Genomic DNA, 22,969 nt, shown 5'->3' with positions numbered 1-22,969 from the left:
ATTCAATTGAAAATGTGCATCTGTGGTACTTTTTAAGTCGAACCATAGAATTACATTAAAGTCGAGCATTCTAGGTGTGATTCTAGGTTGTCTATGGGTCGATCTAAGATTTTTGATATACGATATGCTCCTTGGCTCCTTCCAATTTTTTTTTATTATTCTACATCCAGGGGGCGGGGTAAAAGGAGACTAATTGGACAGGACCGGAGTAAGGAGAACTTCCAATAATGAAAGAAGGATAAATACTGTGGATAAATACCGAGAAAGACAAAGTCCGCTAACATATTTCCGTTATGTATTTTGGGTGAAAGGCTCGGCCTCAAGATTTCTGTGTATGGGCAGGTAATGATTAAAATTTGCCTTGAGCTAATTAATCCACTAAATGTATGTCGCCCGTGTCGCCGCCATCATAGGTCCGTCACGCTGTAGTAAACTTATGCCTCGTAATTCCTAATTACCCTTATAATGTTCTATAAAAATTCTATAGTCTGTCCAACGAGAAGATCCTTGACAGTGATAGATGTGACTGTAATTTTAATTTCAAAGTAGTTTATTTTATTTTACAAAGAAATAAGTTGGTACAACTGGAACGCATAGCAGGAAATTAATATATGTATTTAAAATTTGACTGACAAGTAACTTCAAAATATTGTGAAAAAAACTGTATAAAACTAAAAAACTGTAATCGAATTATTTTATTTAATGAAAAACGGTATGTGTTAATACAAAACAAACAAAAACAAGACACCACATACCAAAAAATATAAAAAAGAACTAGTTCTTACTTTCAAGCTTTATGAAACTTCCCGCATTTATGGTTATATTTATCAATATAACTTATGCACAAATACAAATTTGTAATATTCCGCAGGAATAAATAAAACAACATAAATAAAACAAACTATTTTAATAATAACACTTACCAAATTTTATACCTCACAGGTTGATTAATTAACTTTAATCTTAATTTTTTTAAACCAGTACCTTTTGACATTATTTTTCTGCAGTACTAAAATCCATTATTTACCTATCGTGTGATGTCGATATTTTATAGCTACTCCAGTTTTTAGTATGCGTTTAGTTTGATCCTTATACACGAGATGCACTTATCTACGACGAAATGGTATACAAACTTTATCGATGGCAACTTCATTGGTGTATAAGACTTTCTGCCTGGGCAGCGTGTATTAACCATAAACTGTGCTCTGGGTCTACAGTTAATTTTCACTGGATTTTTCCTCCACTTGACTTCAAAAGACAAAAAAACACGTAATAATACGAATCAAAATGCATCATCTTCCAAAACGCAGGGTATTTAACAAAAGTTGACACAAAATTATAATCTATAATTTGGCAAGACTTTGACAAGCGTAAAAAATGACAAAAATCTAAAGGCGAGTTCATACGCATCGGCGTTCGTTTGTCGTTCATCGTTCCGTCAAACCGCGTCAAACCAATAAAATTGAAATACGATCTGTCATTTTTTAAATAAACCAATAAAACTGGTTAAAAACAGCAAAACACGACGCATGACGGATTTATATTTAAACCCATCCATAGATAACTTAAAAATTATTAGAAACTTTTTTTAGTAAAATAAATAGATTGGTATGGGACGTCATCTGCTTTTCTTCTGTCATCGTCTGTCGAAATCTTACCTGAGAAAAAAAACAGAGTATAGTAACTATTCCTCAAATAACTAATTTTTATTTTTTTATCTATAATTTTGTAGTAGCTGCGTTTGGCTGCGTTTGACTGCGGCAATTACCCCTCCCTGCAAGAAATCTATAAATAAGATAAAATATTTGGACCGGTTACTATTTTTGTTTTTTGTTAGTACCTATTATTAAATTAATAATACCAACCAAAATAGAGAAGCCAGACAAATCCATTTTTTCCATAATCACGATACCTTTGAGCAAATTTAATTTAAACTTACTATACTTTAATTAAATATTACCACTACTCCTCCCAGAGTCAATCTCTAGATACGCCACTACTGTACTTACCATGATACAAATCGTCCTATTGCTGCCAAAAGTCACTAACTAACATTTTTCCGAACCTGAAAATTCAATCACTAACTGTATTTTGAAGCGGAGAATCGATTGAAAAAGTCATTAACTACGATTTCTGGCTATTTATGTTGTATTTTAATACCGAATAGTTACTAACTATAACATTTTTATGCAATGCAATTCATCTTTAGACGCGTTTTTCTCGGAAGTAATAAAAAGTAAGTTAGTGACTTTTGGCAGCAATGGGACGAAATAGTATAACAATACAGCTGGTTTCAGAAGCACAAAAATTATAAAAAATATTTTTTCTACAAACGTCAAAAAATTACAAGGTTCGCGAATTGATAGCGAAGTCTAGCGAAGTGACGCTTTTTTTCATTTTCCTACGTTACCATGACACGGTGCGCGAAGTAATGCGCGAAATGCCTATTTCGCACACTGCACGTAAATTATATGGTTTTTTTTAGGTAATATACGGCCCACAACATCGAAGACTTCACCTTTTTGGATTTCTCAGCAAAATACGCCAATAGCAGGTTTTCAGATATATTATTAGCCCCATTCGCTGTAGACCAGTCTTGAATTGTTCATACGTCTTCTCATACTGACCATATAATAAATACCAGAATACTGACGTTTGGACTTTTCTGGCAATAAACTCGAAATTGCCGAGTTCGCTATCTATTATATATTAGGCGGGGTATTGCTTAAGTTCATCATCACTTACTTGAAATGTCCATCATCAGAAAATTATTAAAAGCGCGAGCACCAGAGCGAGCACTAATGTATAATTTTGAAAGGAGTAATTACAGTACATCTGCTGAATCTGTGTCTATGAAAGGAATGCGGACAAAAACATTTAAATAAACAGCAATATATTTTATACGTCGACTTGATGAGTACGTCACCGCAAATCGCTCCGCCCACTCATTTTATTGGCTACTTGCAAATTTGTCGAAGTTTTATTGATGGGACGCGTCGTCTAATTTTTTACGAAAAACATCGACAGAATATCGTTTCCCCTCTCACGGATACCCCGTAGCTACAGAACGGACAGACGTACTGTATTATTATTGTTTCCAATTTATTTCCATAGTTACAGTGACATGTTCATTCGAAATTAAGCAATAATATAATAATAATCATTTTTAGGGATATCCCGATTTTAACGTTTGTAGAAAAAATGTTGTTTGCAACTCGTGCGCGAACTACTTTGGTGATCTCGACTAATTTTTCAACTCGGCTACGCCTCGTTAAAAAATTCAAGTATCACTCACCAAAGTAGCACTTCGCGCACTAGATACAAAAATAACTATTTTTCTCTGCCTGAAAAATAATGAAATTTTTTTCTGCATTGAGAAAAACAGGAATCTATATGATAATTCATTAGGTACATTTGAGACAAAAAAAGAGGTTGAATGCGGGAAAAACTTTTGCTTAAAAATTTGCTACAGTACGTCTGTCCGTTCTGTAGCTCCGGGGTATCCGTGAGAGGGGAAGCGATATTTTCTCGATGTTTTTCGTAAAAAATTAGACGACGCGTCCCATAAATAAAAATTTGACAAATTTGCAAGTAGCCAATAAAGTGAGTGGGCGGAGCGATTTGCGGTGACGCACTCGTCAAATCGACGTATAAAACATATTGCTGTTTATTTAAATGTTTTTTGTCCGCATTCCTTTCATAGACACAGATTCAGCAGATGTACTGTAATTACTCCTTTCAAAATTCAGATGTAGCAGATGTAGCAGATGTACAGTACATCTGCTGGAACAATCATCCAATCCAACTCCAATTCCAATAAATCGCTACAATGTCCTGTTTATACCTAACGATAAATCGAAACAATTCGATCGTTACGATTAATTGCTAGCATTTCTCGTAGCGTGTAAACCGCCCTTTAGATCACAGCTTTACATGCTGAATATTGGTACTTGTGTGAACAACCCATACAGGAGACACGTGAGAACAGATGCTTGATTAGGTACTATAGGGTACTATTTTCGGTTCTAGTAAACTTTAGGTACCTCGGAATTTCACATTTTTCTTTGTTTTCTTAGAAAGATTACTGTAAATAGAGCATATTAAGACAAAAAATTTGTTGGATCATACAGTTTTTTTTGAGCATTTGGGTGGCTTTGGTTAGCTTTTCTTTGTGGAGGGTGTTAAGCTGTGGTTTTTATATTTTAATAATTAACTGTGATTTTGCAAAAATATTATTAGATTGGTTAGGATTTGAGTTGCTTTGATTAGCTTTACTTTGTGGAGGGTGGTTTGGTTTTTCTGTGAGGTTCAAGTTAACGTCTCCTTTCTGCTGCAATGGCTAAACTGGACGGGACCTACTTGTTTACGCGGAATCCGAACCGCGGTCCTCGGCCATATCATGGTCAATGGCCTACCGACTTAGGAAGTGTCTAAATTAACTCTTACTCATGAGATATCCGATCTCATCCGGCCTTGAACCGGCGTGAATGAGCAGTGTGTATCAATAGATTTTACGCTTTTCCCTTTTGGACAACAGCACGATGCAAAGTTTCGAACCGGTCACCCGTCATCCACTAGCATCGCCTTACGTCGCTTAACTTCGGTGTTCTAATGGGAACCGGTGTTTCGACGTAGCTGGGCCGTTGCGGTTTGGTTTTTATATTTTAATAATTTACTGTGATAGATTGGTTAGCATTTTAGACACTTTTAAATTCATTTTTTTGGTTCAAAAGTGCTTCATCCAAGGATTTTTTTCTTTTAAACTGTTCTATAGCAATAGAGCATTCGACTAAAAAAATAAAAATTGCGAAATTCTGAGGTACTTAATGTTTACCAGACCCCCAATTTAATATTAAATATACTTTTTGTTCATTTTTTAAATTTACAATATGTGAAACTCGAAATGCCTATTTTGTCGTTAGTCCCAGCTATAAAGGGAATGTTGAATGAAGAAATTCGAATTTTACGCAGACGAAGTCGCGGGAAAAAGATAGTACCCTTGATAAGCAACTTTATGCAATATGCCAGAGATTCCAATTCCAACTTAAACAACTATATGCAATATGCCAGATATTCCAATTTTATGCAGATAAAGTCGCGGGCAACAGCTAGTTTAATATATGTATAATTTATAATAGATATTAAGATTCAACCCTTTCGTACAAAAATGTTATATATCAATTATTTTCAAAATTTCCATATTAAATAGCATTTTAAAATCTAATGTTACGGTTTCAATAGAACATCGACACAAAGCAATCGATAAAATGTCTCCTGGCTAAATCGTGTGGCGTAAATATAGCTATAGATATTGTATTTAATTTAGTATTAGATCAGCTTCTCCAGATTTGATCATTTTATTTAAGGTTTTTTATCTATGATTTAATTATTTATATTTATATATTTTTGTATGAAGAAATTATAGTGTTATTTTGCGTGATGGTGTTATAGATATATACTTTAAGGAATAAACAGAATGAACGTATCTTATAAAAAATATAAATTTTACACTTTCTCTGAGTAAGTATGGTTAATATATTATTAGATTCTAAATCATTTTATTTTATTTGTTAATTAATTATTAAATCAATCAAAATATTCCATATATTACAGGGCGAGTCTTAAATAAGTGCAAATATTTTCAGGGGCTGGTATATATATCTCGACAAAAGAAACATTTTTTTCTTTGTCTTTTTCCAAATAAGTCCACACTAAACGAGTTAATATTTTACTCTGAAAAAAAAAATGATTAAACATATTTTTTCTTTGTGGTTTTTCAAATAAGTCCAAAATAAACGAGTTAATAATTTTACTCTGAAAAATAAAAAAAAAATGATTTTTGCTCATATTTTCAGAACCACTGGATTTTTTTCTGGGTTTTCTTTTTTGTAAATTTAATTTATTACCTATATACATGATATGTTGCCATAATAAAGAAGATGTCATGTTTTTTTAACTAAAAATTTAAGAAAAACACCGAATTTTCAATATTTTTTTTCTCAAATAAAACATCATAGCCCCGTGTTTCTGGGGTCGAAATAGACCACCTCTAAAATATATGCACTTATTTAAGACTCACCCTGTATATATACAGTGTCACCAATAGCATATTCCGTATATACAGTGTCACAGATAAAGTCCGCATCATATTGGATTTATTGATTTGCCAAATTTGACATTTAGAAAAATTAGTGGCCAAAAAACGGTTTTATTGGCCGAATTTTGAAAAAAAAATATATTTGAGAGAGTTTTTTTTTTAATTTTGTTAAAGTACACCGGTTTTCAGCCATATATAAATGAAAAATAAAAATTCGTAATTTTTAAAGCAGGTTCCCGTAGTATTAATACCGTATGCTCGAATAAAAACGGCGCAGCGATGGCTATGAAATGAAGATCGCTGTCATTTTATATGTAAAATTATATGGAAAATGTCATTGATCGTCATTTCCAAGCTAACTGGACGCCGTTTTTTTCGATCATACGGTATGTATCTAGTGATCTATTTAGTTGTAATCAATAATTATACCGTATGATCGAAAAAAATGGCGTCCAGTTGGCTTGGAAATGACGATCGATGACATTTCCCATATAATTTTACATATAAAATGACAGGGATCTTCATTTCATAGCCATCGCTGACGCCGTTTTTATTCGATCATACGGTATTTATTAAATGTGTTAAATATAATTATTAAATGTTATCAATAATTAATACTTTTTTTAAAGAAAAATAAACTTAGTTGTAAAACATAGGCTAAAGAGATGCGAAAAATATGAATAACTCATTCTCATTTATCGAGATGGCATCATGAAATTCATATTTGTACAGGGGTACCTACATTAAAAATGACAAAAAAAATTGTTAAAAAAAAATGAGACAACATTTTTCCAAATTCGGCAAAAAAAACATTTTTTAGCCATTTATTACTTTAAATGTCAAATTTGATCAATAACCCAAGAGCAGCAGGCGAAATTTTCGTCTGGGCGTGATTTTTAATATAAATCAAAGCAGAAACAAGTCAAGTTTCTGCTTTGTCCAAGTCAAATTTCACCTGAGCCAATAAATTAAAAAAGTTCTATATTGTTAAATTCTTTTGAATTCCCGGTTAATGTCAAGCAGTGACTGCCGCGGCGACGCTATTCCTTCACTGTCGTTCGCGTCCCGCCTTTTAGGCGCACATGCGTGAGCAACCAAATAATTAAAAAGAGCGCCAAATTCATATATTTAAAATAGAATCTAACAATATGATGAGGAGTTTATCTATGACACTGGGAAGAGACCATTGGAATTTTAGTGTGTATTAATAGTGTTAATAGTAACCTATAACAACAACATTTTAAATAGTGTTAGAGTTATCTAATACAATTTTTCTTTAGTGATACAATGGACGATGATTCAGATGAAAGGGACACAAAAAGGTACATATACTTCTAATTTAAAAATTAATACAAATATTGAACTAATAAATATTTGGTAGTCAATAACTACAATTAATTTTGCAGAAAGATAGAAAAAAAGTTTGATTAGAGTTGAGTTTATTTTATTTTTTTTATTGAGTTTGTGCTTCATGTAACACATGTAATGTTGGGGTATTTCAACCGATTTTTAAAATTTCCGACAGTAGTGCTCGATACGGCAGAAATCAGAACTGCCCAACTAATTTTATTTCACACCGGCCCTGTTATCGTTCATGTTGATTGCATTGAAATAATATTGAGATTGTGGATCAAGGTCATAATATTTAAGTGTTTCGGTTTTTACTAGTGCAGTTATTGAAATTATAATAAAACTCTCAGATACGAAGTTTGTGTGCTATAACGCTGTTTCGAGTAGTAAAAATTATGTGAAAAAGAACCCGAACTGGACGACGCGAGTTATGATTCAGTCTCAGAAAGATGTATTTAAAAAAAACACAAATTTTGGAATAAACTTTTATTTTACAGAACAGCGATCAGAATATGTTAATAGAACAGCAATTTAACTAATATTTAAATGCTTATTAGTTTGTTAATAGCATTGTTACTAGTAATGCAAACATATTTCATATAAATTATGAATTATTTTAGGAAATCTCGGAATTTAAGCGAAAAAAAAAGAAGAGACCAATTTAATGTTTTAGTAAAAGAACTGAGCTGTATAGTTTCGGCGAATGAGAGAAAAATGGACAAATCCACTGTTTTAAAATCGACCATTTCATACTTAAAGAATCATAAAGGTAAGTTATGCAGCATTACATTTAATAATTTAAATATTGTTGCTACATTTTCATCACATTTTACTGAAGACTCCCTAGCTATCGCGGCTAGGTAATTAGAACTACATTCAAAAACGAAATCAGGGACAGGGATAGGAGTATTTACGCTGAAAACTAAATACTCAGAACTATTGGGTACCTACCCCAGCATCCTTCAGACACAAATCTACGCTATCAAAGATGCGTAAAACTTATCTTAGATAGGATCTATCGGAAATAAGAAATAGGCATCTTATCCGATAGTCAAACCGCAATAAATGTTGTAATGGGAAAAACCGAATAATTTCAGTAATCGAGTACTCAAGTTTCAAGCGATTTCAATAATCGAGCGATCGCTCGAGCGAATTTTCACTCGTATTTAAAAGTACGGGTTTTCGCCCGTCGCTTGTTGTACACGCAACTCGCAACGCCAAGCAGCAAGTTGCGTGCGCAGAGCACATACTCTTTCTAGTGATGGGAAAAACCGATTAATTTCAATAATCGAGTACTAAAGTTTCAAGCGATTTCAATAATCGAGCGATCGCTCGAGCGAAATATCGCTCGTATTGAAAAATACGGTTTTTGCCCGTCTCTTGTTACTTGTTGTACTCGTAACGCCAAGCAGTAAGTTGCGTAGTAAGCGCCCAGAGCACATATTCTTTCGGTGATGAATGGCAAGTAGCAAGCGACAAGTGATTCGCTTGATTTAGTTTATTTCAAAGCATTACAACCTATATCGACAAGTAGGTTGTAAAATTTTGCCACTCAGATACGCAACAGATAACGTCGTATAAATTTCCTACCTGCAATACTTTTTATCGAGTATGTCAAATTAAAATCGGATTTCAATTTATTTCATTCTAGGATCGCTTGTTCGTCGCTCGTAACTCGTCACTTGCATCGCTCGTTCATAATCGAGCGATGTCGGATATTTCAATAATCGAGTACTTGAGCGAATTTTCGCTTGGGTTATACCATCACTAATTCGTTCGGTGATGAATGGCAATTAGCAAGCGACGAGCGACAAGTAATGAGTAATTCGCTTGATTTAGTTTATTTTAAAGCATTGTCGATATATAGGTCGTAAAATTTTGTCTTTTAGAATTTTTAGAATTTAGAATGAGTGGGAGGGGGGTTAATCACTGCGACCTTACAGATCCATTGTGTCCCCCTTTCTTGAGTCATAACTCATCATACAGTCCCAGGGCTTTGACAAAAGCGAGTATCTGGGACGGTTTTATAGAGGGTAGTTCTCCATCTCCAATATCAGTCGTACCAAAATTCATGGCACGAATGGTTGTCGTCTCGGCGCACTCAGTGATGAGGTGTACTGGTGTTTCCCCATCTTCCCCACAGAATCTGCATTCGCCGTTTCTTCTTAGTTTCAATCTACTGAGGTGTTCATTGAGGAGACAGTGTCCTGTTAAAACCCCGTGACAATCCGAAGATTGTTCTTACTTAAACCCAGGAAGATCTGTGATTTTTCTTGATCATAAGCCCTCAGAAACTTCTTCGAGTGTCTTAGACCGTTGCAAAATTTCCATTCCAGGTTGCGGATGGAATCTTCCAAGTTCTTGAGTTCCGCCTTGAGTTGGTTACCACTTGGAAAGCAGAACGGTTCTGGTCCAGTTAGTGGAGTGTTCGCTCCTTTCCTAGCTAGATTATTTGCTTTTTCATTGCCTTCTATCCCTTGGTGAGCAGGCACCCAGAGTAGGAGGACTTTGTTTTCTTTGCCTAATTTATTCAGCTTCTCTATGCATTGTTTGACCAATTTCGAATTGATTGATACTGAGTTGATCGCTTTTAACGCTGCTTGACTATCAGACAAGATGGCTATTTCTTGTTTCCGATAGTTCCTATCAAAGATAAGTTGTACGCATCTTTCGATAGCGTAGATTATAGCCTGTAGGATACTAGGGTAAGTGCCCATTGGTTCGGAGTATTTAGCTCTCGGCCCAAACACTCCGATCCCTGTTCCCGTATTGGTTTTGGAAGCATCAGTATACCAAGTTATGGTCTTTTAACTGCTGGGCAAGCGTTTCGCTCTTCCAATCCTTTTTATTGATCAATACTACATTGAGATGTTTCTCAAAGTTGTACGTTCTTGGCATTCGTCCACTGGGAGTTTCAGGAGTGGTATTTCCTTTTTGAGGGTGTTCCAAGCCCCTGATCTGACAATTCTCCCAGTTCTAATTCCGTTAGTGACCATTCTAATCATTGTCGCATGGGCATCTCTACCAATGACAATGTGCAGTGGTGTTAGATCTAGAATGACCTCCATTGCTGCTGTTGGACAGGTTTTCATGGCTCCTGTGATACAAACGCATGCTAGTCTCTGGACTTTGCACAAGTTTAGCCTTGCCGTCCGTTGCTCTAGTTTTGTGTACCAGGCAACTGCTCCATAAGTAATCATGGGTCTTACTATCATGGTATACATCCAGCGCAAAATGTTAGGGGAGCAGCCCCATCTATTTCCGGCCAGTCTTCTGCATATCATGAGAGCCTTTATGGCTTTGCTGGTAGTGTTCTTAATATGCCTGTTCCACAGGAGTTTACTGTCCAGGGTTATTCCCAGGTATTTAACTTCCTGTGTTGGCAGTATTTCCTTTCCATCTAGTTGGATTCTTTTCAAGTTTTTCAGACTTCGCCTTCTGGTGAATGGCACTATCGCGGTTTTGTCTGAGTTGATACTCAGCCCGACAGTCCTACACCATCTCTCAGTGATACGGAGTCCTCTTTGGATAATATCACACAAGGTGCCTTCATGTTTCCCCCGAGCGATCATGACTATGTCATCTGCATACCCAATGCAGTGTATTCCCGCTAGAGTTAATTCATCTAGTAGTTCATCCACCACCAAGCTCCACAGCAAAGGGGAGGTTACTCCACCTTGTGGAGTTCCTTGCGTTGTTTTAACAGCTACAGTTTTGGTGCCCATCTGAGCCTCTGCTGTTCGTGTTGACAGCATTTCCCAAAACCAGCGAATAATAGTTCTGTTCACCCCTCTTGTTTCTAGAGATCGCCTGACCACCTTATGTGGTATATTGTCAAACGCCCCCGCAATATCCAAGAAGGCACAAATTGCTGTTTCTTTGCTATCCAGACTTGTCTGTATTAGCTCCGTTAATTGGTACAGAGCAGTTTCTGTGGATCTGCCCGTTCTATATGCATGCTGACTATCATGCAGTGGTTTAACCTTTAGATGATTTTCTCCAATATGGTTGTCAACTACTTTCTCAGCGTTTTTAGTATAGGATAAGTTCGGGGTGGGAAGAGGGGCTGGAGTAGGACTTTGGACCTGGTTTAGGTTACTGGGGTGTGTGAGGATTCTCCCGTTGTAGAGAGGATAGGGTATTTCCCTCATCCTCCTCTGACAACGGAAGTTCCTCCTCCGAGAAGTGGCGCATCAACCTTCTCCGAGGATATACACCCTTCCACGGTTGGGGTTTGGCCCTCCGTGCCCTTCACAGTCGAGGAGCTTGTCTCCGGCTGAGGTGTACCTGTGAGGTAGAGGCTGGAGGATCTGTCTCCATTTTCTCTACCTGTTTAGCTTGGTCTCTTCTTAGACCTGGATACCGGTGTTGTCCCGAATCTATAATAAAGAATGTATCCCTCTTTCTCTATTGCCTCCTTGGATTTGAGGTCAATTCCTATTGTGAGGACTTGGCCGTGGCCTCTCCTCCCCTCGAGTTGATGATTCGCCAACACGACGTCCTTACATCGGAGTTCTGACCCTGGATAAAGGTTCAGCAGGTAGGTGGTGTCTTTCCCTTTGCTCCTCGGCAAAAAGACCGTGATGGTCGCCTCCTTAGGGATGTTTTCTCCCTTCAGAGCAACCAGTCCCGGCCCCTGCCAATTCTTAAGTTTAGGTGCCGTTTCTATCAGCCAATCCGCCGATTCTGGAGATACACAGTCTATGAGGAGCATGCCCACCCGAAAGTGAATCCCCGCAAATCGCATTTGACCCACATTTTGTCGGTCGTTGTGTTGCTCTCCAATCGCCACTACTTCGTCCAGTATCGCCTCTTCTAGAGCCGTTTTCTGATCGGTGGTCAGTACAACCTCTGGGTAATCCTTTGGTAGCACCGCCATTTTCACTTGTCCAGCAATAGAGGCAAAGCTGGTGATATGTCCCTGCTTGCCTCTCGGTGTTAGATGTCTTTCCATCCTGGTTTTTTCTCTTCTTGCCGGAGCAGAGGTGAAAGGTTTTCGCTCCCTCTTTTGCCCTTTGGTGGAGATGCGCCAGCCTGTTTCTTGGTTCCTTTACCCTCCCCTTTTGGAGAGTACTTTCTCTTTTTGCTTCCTCTGGAGCAAGTCCTGCGTGGAGCAGTCGGAGGTATCTCCGTGCTTCTGCTCCGCTAAGACCCACTCTCAGCGGATCGTCCAACCCGCCTGGTTGACCCAGGCCAGGTAGACGAAACGGTAGTCTGTATCGCCTGTTGGGTTTAGAGGTAAGCTCCCGACCCTTGCTAAAGGAGGTGGTAGCTTGAGTGCCACTAGCGCAGGATGGTCCCGCGCAAGTGTCAGCTACCTCTCCAGTAGTTCTCTTTGGGGGGTTTGGCCCCTTGGAATTTTCATTGTTCCTGTTCCCAGTGTCGCTAGGGGGTTTCCCCACAGCTTCTCCGGTGGTGTTTTTATTATTGTTATTACTAGATCTCATAGTGTTCCCACGAGTCGCTAGGGATAGTCAGTCCACTTCTACAGAGCCCCGCATGTAGAAGTAAGGGGTAAATACAATGGGGTGCCCCCTGATGCCCCAAGGTTGAGACCAGTAATGGCTAGTCCTCTATCTAGCCACGCATCCCTTTGACCTGGCCCCGCCATCGTAGGATTTAGGTTTTTGGTGAGGTTGTCTCCTCTTGGTCCAGGCGGTTAAGCCAAGACCTCCCCACACCCTCTACCCGCGAGACTTGACCACAGACAGTAGAAGGTGCCTGGTTTAAATGTCTTGGTGCAATTCCCTGGCCACTACAGCCAGAGACAAGACAATGAGTGAGATGCTTCTTAGACCAAGCCAAGTGCTAGAGGTGATTCCCCTCAGCACCTGACCAGGAGCTTCCCCACCAACGACAAGGTCTTGCATCTCCTAGGGGAAGAAAATTGTCACTCAGATACGCAACGGATAACGTCGTGTAAATTTGCTACCTGCAATATTTGTAGAAAATTCGCTCGGCTTTTTATCGAATATGTCACATTAAAATCGGATTTCAATTTATTTCATTCTACGATCGCTTGTTCGTCGCTCGTAACTCGTCAATTGCATCGCACGTTTATATTCGAGCGATGTCAGTTATTTCAATAATTGAGTACTTGAGCGAATCTTCGCTCGGGTTATCCCATCACTAATTCTTTCGGTGATGAATGGCAAGTAGCAAGCAACGAGCGACAAGTAATGAGTAATTCGCTTGATTTAATTTATTTTAAAGCATTTTCGATATATAGGTCGTAAAATTTTGTCACTCAGATACGCAACGGATAACGTCGTGTAAATATGCTACCTGTAATATTTGTAGAAAATTCGCTCGGCTTTTTATCGAATATGTCACATTAAAATTGGATTTCAATTTATTTCATTCTACGATCCCTTGTTCGTCGCTCGTAACTCGTCAATTGCATCGCTAGTTCATAATCGAGCGATGTCGGTTATTTCAATAATCGAATACTTGAGCGAATCTTCGCTCGGGATATCCCATCACTAATTCTTTCGGTGATGAATGGCAAGTAGCAAGCAACGAGCGACAAGTAATGAGTAATTCGCTTGATTTAGTTTACTTTAAAGCATTGTCGATATATAGGTCGTAAAATTTTGTCACTCAGATACGCAACGGATAACGTCGTATAAATTTGATACCTGCAATGTATGTAGAAAATTCGCTCGGCTTTGTATCGAGTATGTCACATTAAAATCGGATTTCAATTTATTTCATTCTAGGATCGCTTGCTTTCGTCGCTCGTAACTCGTCACTTGCATCGCTTGTTCATAATCGAGCGATGTTGGTTATTTCAATAATCGAGCACTTGAGAGAATTTTCGCTCGAGTTATCCCATCACTATTAAAATGTTCAACTCAGTAGTGTTCGTTTTTCCTGCCGGTGAGTGTACGTATGATTTTTTCAGAATTCGTAGTTAGAACAAGAGGTAATGGGGCAGAGACTAATTGGAAACCGACATTCTTAAATTACGAAGAATTTACCCATTTAGTATTGGAAGCAGTAGATGGATTTATCATTGTATTTTCCACAACGGGTCATATTTACTATGTGTCGGAGAATATAACTTCTTTATTAGGATATTTATCAGTAAGTCATATTTTATATAATTGTCGCACAAGCAGATTAGTTGACTAACGGTCGTTGAAAAGAATGCACGCAAACGATCGATACTATCTCCCACCTTCAGATGCGTACAACTCGCTCTTGCGTCACAAGAGCGAGACGAGCGCGAGACATCCCAAATTTGCGAAGCGTGGACGGGTCTCTCGTGGCAACACCAGGGGCGCTATTCTGTAAAATCGTCGGTATCGGTAAGTTACGACAGCTCTCGATAAGTATTTGTATATAGTAAAAATGTATTAATCGTTGTTGTAATAGTTACCGATCGGTCCTATGGCAGATATCGTAAATTTGTACCGACGAAACATCGAGAGAATATCGTTTCCCCTCTCACGGATACCCCGTAGTTATAGAACGGACAGACGTACTGTATGTACTAGGATATATATATATCCTTATATATATTTCAGGAAAATATTTTTTATTACTTCTATAGGATGGCTAAAAATTTGGGATGATTTTTTTAAATGGAACACCATGTATATTATTGCATTTTTGGCTTCCTTTCAGATCTCTTTAAATAATCCTAACATGTGAGTAAATATATTTCGATAGTTTTAGAGATATTAATAAATAAATAAAAAATATATACAGGTTGTTAATTTGTTTATTACTCGCGGCAAGAGCTTTATGGTTGAAATATGGCAACCTCGGCCCGCTCGTCGATAGACGACGCGACGGGACGAGTCGGCAGAAAACCCTATAAGTACATGCGGTCTCAATAGGCAGTGTTGCCATTCTGTTCCCCTATAAGTAACTGTCGAGTTAACAACCTGTATTTTTCAGCCTTTCTTAAAACAATATTAAAAATACAAGAACTGTCCTGAAATCAAAACTATATTAGGTATTTACTTTATGGTATGTACTTAACTTTGCTACAAATGGTAATCGTAATCAAAATTTAGGTCGACAATATATGACGTCATGTTGAACGAGGGACGAAACAAACTATACTTATATTGCATTTCGTGGGCGTACAGCGAAAATCCACTAAGTCACATTTCTGGTTGAATTGGATTAAACACACCACTATATCCAGTTTTTCACGGTCTTTAACATGAAAAACCCATTAAGTCGGCATCCTTAGATTATAAGGATGCCGAAATTGGACTTCTTCAACCAAAAATGTGACTTAGTGGATTTTCGCTGTACGCTCACGATTTATTCTTTATTTGTATTTTAGAATGATATATTATCTATGACAATTCATGAACTTGTAACAGACGAAGAGTATAGCGATCTATGTAAATTACTAGTTAGATCCTCTAAGGAGGGAATCAATGTTTCTATTACATGTCATTTAAGAAGAAGGTTAAAATTTCAAGAAAGAACTTGTCATGAATTGGTGCATTTTGTTGGAGATTTTAGTAAGTATTATAATTCAAATATTTCTCCTATTATTTTTTATGCTTATTCTATATAATGTCATTATTCTACAAAAAATAATACAATAACTATATTAAATGGCCACTACACTATTCGCGAAATAACCCGAAGTAAGTCGAGGTCGAATATCGAATAGTAAAGAGGGTGCTCAGGCATAATTGGACGTATGCTGGTTTGTAATCTTATTTTTACTGAATCTCCTCTTTCTCCCCACGAGAGACAGCACATGTTTTTGAAAACACCCTGTATATATTGAGTATTTTTTTAGATTATATATAACATAACGGAAATTATAATAAATCTTATTTATAAACAAACTGCTAAATCGATGTCTATCTTACAGAGTTTAACAAAGAAGAAATGCATATGGACAACGAACTCCATGGAAATTCCAGAATTCCAGATAAGAGGTAAAACTACCGGATAGAATAAAAAAAATACCGTATTATCGAAATAAAAACGGTGTTCAGTTCGTTTGGAAATGACGATCGGATATATAACATATAATTTCATCATCCTCATATAATTTCACATATAAAATGAGAGCGATCTTCATTTCATAACCATGAATTAGTCTGACAAAATCAGGTTTTCTGTGATTTTTTAAATTTCAACATATTTTCATGTCGTTGATTTTTTTCATGTTTAAAAAAAGTTTTTCCTCTTGTGATATGACTGTTTGTATTCTATATGTGTTTTATTGTTTTGTATTTGCTTAACTTTTAATTACTGTTATAGCATAGCTATTTGTAAAGTGTACTAATTAATAATAAATTTTTAATAGTGTTTTGTGCTCTATTTCTAATAGTATTTTTTAAGTTATTAATAATTATTCGTACGTTTCAGTTTAGTCTTTATTGGTACTGGCAAATTGCAAACCCCTATGCTACTAAAAGAAATGCTGTTAGTTGACTCCCGAAAACCAGAATTTATATCCAGACATAGCTTCGAATGGAAATTCTTGTTCTTAGATCATCGAGCTCCTGCAATTATAGGGTAATTCTTAGAACATTTTTATTTAATTAACATTAAATGACATTTTATTTAATATAATAGTTTCTTTAGAGTAATTTTTAGGGTTCCATATCTCAAAAGAGAAATACGGAACCTATATAGGATCGTCCGTCCGTTTGTCTTCAAGACCTTTATGTAGATATGTCATTCTTTATCTCGGGAACGCGTGAAGATATCGAGTAGAAATTAAAACCATACACTCAGGTCTCAGGTCTAAAGTTGTTCATTATTCCATTAAATTTGAAAAACACTGCATATAATATTCGACGAACAATGGCAGCTTTGAGTAATTACGATGGTAAAAGTATTGTAAATATCAATTGGCTTTATACATTGCCATGGGGTTTAGAATTTTTTTTAGAATGAGTGGGAGGGGGGTTAATCACTTCGACCTTACAGATCCATTGTGTCCCCCTTTCTTGAATCATAACTCATCATACAGTCCCAGGGCTTTGACAAAAGCCAGTATCTGGGACGGTTTTATAGAGGGTAGTTCTCCATCTCCAATATCAGTCGTACCAAAATTCATGACACGAATGGTTGTCGTCTCGGCGCACTCAGTGACGAGGTGTACTGGTGTTTCCCCATCTTCCCCACAGAATCTGCATTCGCCGTTTCTTCTTAGTTTCAATCTACTGAGGTCTTCGTTGAGGAGACAGTGTCCTGTTAAAAACCCCGTGACAATCCGAAGATTGTTCTTACTCAGACCCAGGAAGATCTGTGATTTTTCTTGATCATAAGCCCTCAGAAACTTCTTCGAGTGTCTTAGACCATTGGAAAATTTCCATTCCAGGTTGCGGATGGAATCTTCCAAGTTCTTGAGTTCCGCCTTGAGTTGGTTACCACTTGGAAAGCAGAACGGTTCTGGTTCAGTTAGTGGAGTGTTCGCTGCTTTCCTAGCTAGATTATTTGCTTTTTCATTGCCTTCTATCCCTTGGTGAGCAGGCACCCAGTGTAGGAGGACTTTGTTTTCTTTGCCTAATTTATTCAGCTTCTCTATGCATTCTTTGACCAATTTCGAATTGATTGATACTGAGTTGATCGCCTTTAACGCTGCTTGACTATCGATAAGATGGCTATTTCTTGTTTCCGATAGTTCCTATCTAAGATAAGTTGTACGCATCTCTCGATAGCGTAGATTTCTGCCTGTAGGATACTAGGGTAAGTGCCCATTGGTTCGGAGTAATTAGCTCTCGGCCCAAACACTCCGATCCCTGTTCCCGTATTGGTTTTGGAAGCATCAGTATACCAAGTTATGGTATGGTCTTTTAACTGCTGGGCAAGCGTTTCGCTCTTCCAATCTTTCTTATTGCTCAATACTACATTGACATGTTTGTCAAAGTTGTACGTTCTTGGCATATCGTCCACTGGGAGTTGCATTGTCATGGGGTTATTCTAACTAGTTTTCTAAAATCTATAGGTTTTCTTTAATTCATAATCTACTGCTGTTTTTAATTAGCAAGAGTTTGCAAAATTAAGAGGTAAAATAAAATAATAGAGAGCGTGAAAGGCAATCATTCTACACCGTTATCATTTTCATTGCAAACAAATGGTATCTAGTATTTAACAACGAAATAGATTTAAATATCCGACTTATAAAAATTCCAGAAAAATTGTTCCTACGAAATTAAACCACCAAGTCTGGGGTACAAAATGGAAATCATTTAAAAATTTTAAGCCTTTTTTAATTACATAATTCTTTTTTAATAATTTCGGAATAAAGATTTAAATCACAAATAATTTTGAAAATTACTTAAATTTTAAATACTATAAGTCAGCTTTCGAAAAATGACCCAAACCAAATGACCTTAAGTCATTAAAACGATTTAAATTAAAAAAAAAGACTTAAGTTTTCTGTGAGCCTGCAGCTTTGAGTACTGGTAACTCTACAAAAAAAAATGTAAATTACACCTATGTAAGATATACAATATGATCGAAAAAAACTGCGTCAACAAATCACAGCGATCTTCATTTCATAGCCACCGATGAAATGAAGATCGCTGTCATTTTATATGTAAAATTATATGGGGACGGTCATCTATCGTCATTTCCAAGCCAGCTGGATGCCGTTTTTTCGATCATACAGTATTTTTGACACTTTATTTCATGCCATTGTTACAGAGGTAAGAAATATATTCACATCTCTATAGGTACTTACCGTTCGAGCTTCTAGGCACTTCAGGCTATGAATATTACCACATGGATGATATTGAAAAATTGGTTCGTTGTCATCAGTCCTTAATGCGAAAAGGTGAAGGTACATCTTGCTGCTACAGATTTCTTACTAAGGGACAACAGTGGATATGGTTGCAAACAAGATTCTATATCACCTACCATCAATGGAACTCAAAACCGGAATTTATAGTATGCACACATCGGGTAATTAGGTATATTTATTTCAGGTTTACATTTGTTATTGGTGTTTATTATATCGTCGTTGAAAACATAGGAAATCTCATGCAAATTTTCAACTATCCAAATATTGACTCCCTTGTTGATTTTACACTCAAGTCGTAAATAGATTTTTGAAGGTCTGCACATACTGAATACAGGTGTCATATTTAAACAATTTTGGACAAACCAATTTTAAGTAACTTAAGAAAAATCTATTTTTAAATTGAAACTGATCATGTAACAGTGCAAAACCAGGTCAACATACCTTAAGTGAATGCTATTATTATTATTATTTTACATTTTCTCCAATACTTCATTTATTAATATTCTTAATTTCAACCACGTGAAGTAAAAATTATTCAGATAATGTTTTTTTTTTATAGTTTAGGTATAGACATTATTAAATTTATATTTTTTATAGTTATCATGATGTCGTTATACAAAAGAAACATGACTACATGGAACCAGACCAGTCATCTTCAGAGGCAGAGTCAACTGTAGTCCAACATTTATATTATCAGCCCAGACCTATCTCTAAAGAAGAGCCGGACTGTACTTGTACGTCTATGTCTGCCGATTCACCGACTTCAAGACTTTCTGATATAACACAGTCAATGGTTTGTATTATTTATAGATCTTTGCTGCAATCTGTTAATTTTGTAATATGACCCAAACTTATGTTTTTTTATAGGATGCCCTGTACATTATATTCTTATTTTAATTGTCTTAACAAAATGCTTTATTTAACTTGTTAACATATAGAGGGTGAGTCTTAAATAAGTGTAAATAAGTGCAAATATTTTCAGGGATGATAAATCTCGATAAAAGACACATATTCTCTCTTTACCGTTTTTCAAATAAGTCCAAAATAACCGAGTTATTTTACTTTGAAAATTTCTCAACAAAAAAATATATATTTTTTAGCTTTGAGAATCAACCATTGGATCTTTTCTGGGTTTTCCTTGTTGTAAATTTAATCTACTACCTATATTACTATATTATCAAGAAAATATTTTTCTTTAACTAAATACTAAAAAAATTTCCAAATTTTTTTTAAAAAAATTCAAATTTTTAATTTTTTTTTCGCGAAAAAATTGTGTTTCTTGGGTCGAAATATACTACCCCTAAAAATATTTGCACTTGTTTAAGACTCACCCTGTATAGGCGGCCGGTTTAAAACAGGTAATCAAAACAATCTTTTAGAGCATAAAGTATGTCGATTTGTTTTTTAGAGCACTGATATCCCATCAGTAACCTCTACTCAATATGAGGTGCAAGCGGATCTACAACGCAAACAAGTACAACTTAAAGCGATCATAGATCGACAGCAACAAGAACTGAAAAGAGTGTCTGAACAATTGTTTATGGCTCGACTGGGTATTCTACATCAACATCAGCAACCAACATCACCAGTAAGCTGCTCACGCTAAATATAAGTTGGTAAATAATTTTTTATGTCATCTTATTTTTAGCAATCACCAAAAATCAGTAGCGGGACAGTTAGCAGTACTACAGCACCTATTTCTTCAGTGTCCAGTGCGCTTATTGGTTCTTCATCTGTAATAGTACAAACTTCAGCTTTCTCAAAAAAACCTATTATTTTATACAAAACCCCTAACTCAAATACTCTAAAGAAACAATAATTAAATGCATAAAAAATTAGACATCTTAAGGTATAGGGAGCAGAATAGTAAAGAAATTATTGTAAAGAATTTTAACTCTGTTTTACGACTCAGGGAAGATTTCGACAGATGGTGGCAGAAAAAAGGCAGATGACATCCTCCATGCGCGTGTCGTAAAACAGAGTACATATTTAAAATTCAGTAAGTGTTTGTAAATTATTGAAATTATTAATACTAAAATATTTTGTTTTATATACCTTTTGTTTTATTTATTCCCGTGCAATATTTGTAACATAAGTTATACAAGAGTGTCAAATACCGGGCCCCGCCGACTCGTGTACTTGACAAACATTTTTTTATTGGCATATACTTTCTATGTCGTGTGAGTGGTGTACTTGTGCAATTATTTTTCACTCACCGCGCTGCGTGAGCGCCAAGCTTGTTGTTGATTACAAATGAAAAAAATGTTCTTTACAAAGATGGCATACTTGCCAAGTACGCAAATGTTGGTGTACTTGCCAAGTACACGACTCGTCAAAGTCCGGCTTTACTTGTTCTTAGCACAGAATATATATACAATAGCTACTTTAGCTATACAGGGTGGTCCGAGCTGTATTCCGGAAACTTCCGCTGCATATTCTGCAGATAAAAATAAGTAAAAAAGTTAGTATAAATGTATGTCCTACAATGCTTAGTTTTGGAAATACAGGGTGTAGAAGTTTCATTTTTATTTCGATTTTCTCCGAATAATTTATGAAGTATCGTCAATATTAGGATGAAAATTGGAGTCCGTATCTGTAAAAAAATACTGAGTAAAAAATATACATTTATGACGTGTTTTACGTAAAAAAGGTCTCTTGGTAAAAATCTTTACGAGTAATGGTTCAATGGATATTTGGAATCAAAATTATCAATACCTGTCATCATTGACATAAATTAAACATGTTGACTAAATAGTTATTAGACTGAAATCATAAATTTAAAATGTTTTTGTGTCACAAGTTTAACAAAAACTGTTTTATCATCATTTTTTCGCATACAAATCTATGATTAATTTAAAAAAAAAGTTCTAAAATTTAACATTTCAGTCAAATATAACTATAGAAATTTTAAAACATTTTCCGATGCACGTCATCAACTTTGAGTGACAAGCGATGGCGACAGCGCTGCCAGATTGTGATAGATTTATGAGATGAATCTTAATTTAAAAGTGACAAACAATATATTTAGTATATAATTTTTATATATTTTTTTTAAGACAGCAGCTACCCGCTACAAACTGAAATAAGTAGAAATAACTTGAAATTGGTATAATGTACTTAACAATCAATCTTACTTCTCTGGCTGCATTCAAGAGTAATAAAGAACCTTTATTGTCACGTTCGCGCTCAAAATATTTTATCAGGGAAGCTACAAGCGCTTTGCTTCTACTGTTTAAAGGCTTCGGCATATTTTCAATCCACCATTTCAAAAAATTTAGTAAAAAATATCGAAAATTTAGTTCTTAAAATAACTTTTTGTACTTAAAAGTACAATTTAAGAAAAAAAACTATAAAAAACGACAAAAAACGAGAATTACTTCCAAAAATTCAATAACACGATATTATACAAAATAATGACTGACACTAGGATAATTGTCAAATAATACACGACAACATTGCTGAATATGGCGCAATGTGACCAACAAGGCGATAATAAAAATCGGTTAAAACTAATTTTTGCAGCTTTAATCTAAATAAAATATCTGTTACAATCATTTGCTCTATAAAGTATAATGAAGAGCTGCTTGGTATTTTAATTTAGTCAACAAATTTAAACATTTTTGCTAAAATTTTATTTACTCAGGTTTATAGGCTTTAGTGTCAATTTCGATGTGATTGATGACGTGCATCGGAAAATATTTTAAAATTTCTATATCTACTCAACACATGCATATTGTTTATTTTTTGTCAATAATGACATATATTGACTCAGTCTATTCTAAATA

At 35.8% G+C, this 22,969-nt stretch overlaps 1 protein-coding gene across 4 annotated transcripts; it reads left to right on the top strand.

Annotated features, from left to right (window-relative positions):
• The first annotated feature begins 205 nt into the window (after positions 1-205).
• On the top strand, positions 206-21,133 carry LOC115887342 (neuronal PAS domain-containing protein 2). Of its 4 annotated transcripts, none has more exons than XM_030906755.1 (11): positions 206-342; positions 7,378-7,419; positions 8,068-8,216; positions 14,352-14,533; positions 15,750-15,933; positions 16,296-16,362; positions 16,799-16,948; positions 19,117-19,353; positions 19,782-19,977; positions 20,593-20,772; positions 20,833-21,133. In XM_030906755.1, the coding sequence occupies exons 1-11, from the start codon at positions 335-337 to the stop codon at positions 21,001-21,003; spliced, it is 1,566 nt and encodes a 521-aa protein (XP_030762615.1). In that variant the 5' UTR covers positions 206-334; the 3' UTR covers positions 21,004-21,133. The 4 variants fall into 4 exon arrangements, with proteins under 4 accessions (XP_030762615.1, XP_030762614.1, XP_030762618.1 ...); XM_030906754.1 differs by lacking the exon at positions 206-342 and adding an exon at positions 5,298-5,520; XM_030906758.1 differs by lacking the exons at positions 206-342; positions 16,799-16,948 and adding an exon at positions 5,298-5,520.
• The last annotated feature ends 1,836 nt before the right edge of the window (positions 21,134-22,969 follow it).

Source organism: Sitophilus oryzae, unplaced genomic scaffold, assembly GCF_002938485.1.
Source record: "Sitophilus oryzae breed Bouriz unplaced genomic scaffold, Soryzae_2.0 scaffold_562_pilon_pilon, whole genome shotgun sequence".
NCBI classification, from domain to species: domain Eukaryota; kingdom Metazoa; phylum Arthropoda; class Insecta; order Coleoptera; family Curculionidae; genus Sitophilus; species Sitophilus oryzae.
Note: the sequence above shows the minus strand (reverse complement) of the source record. Positions and strands in the feature narration are given on the sequence as shown.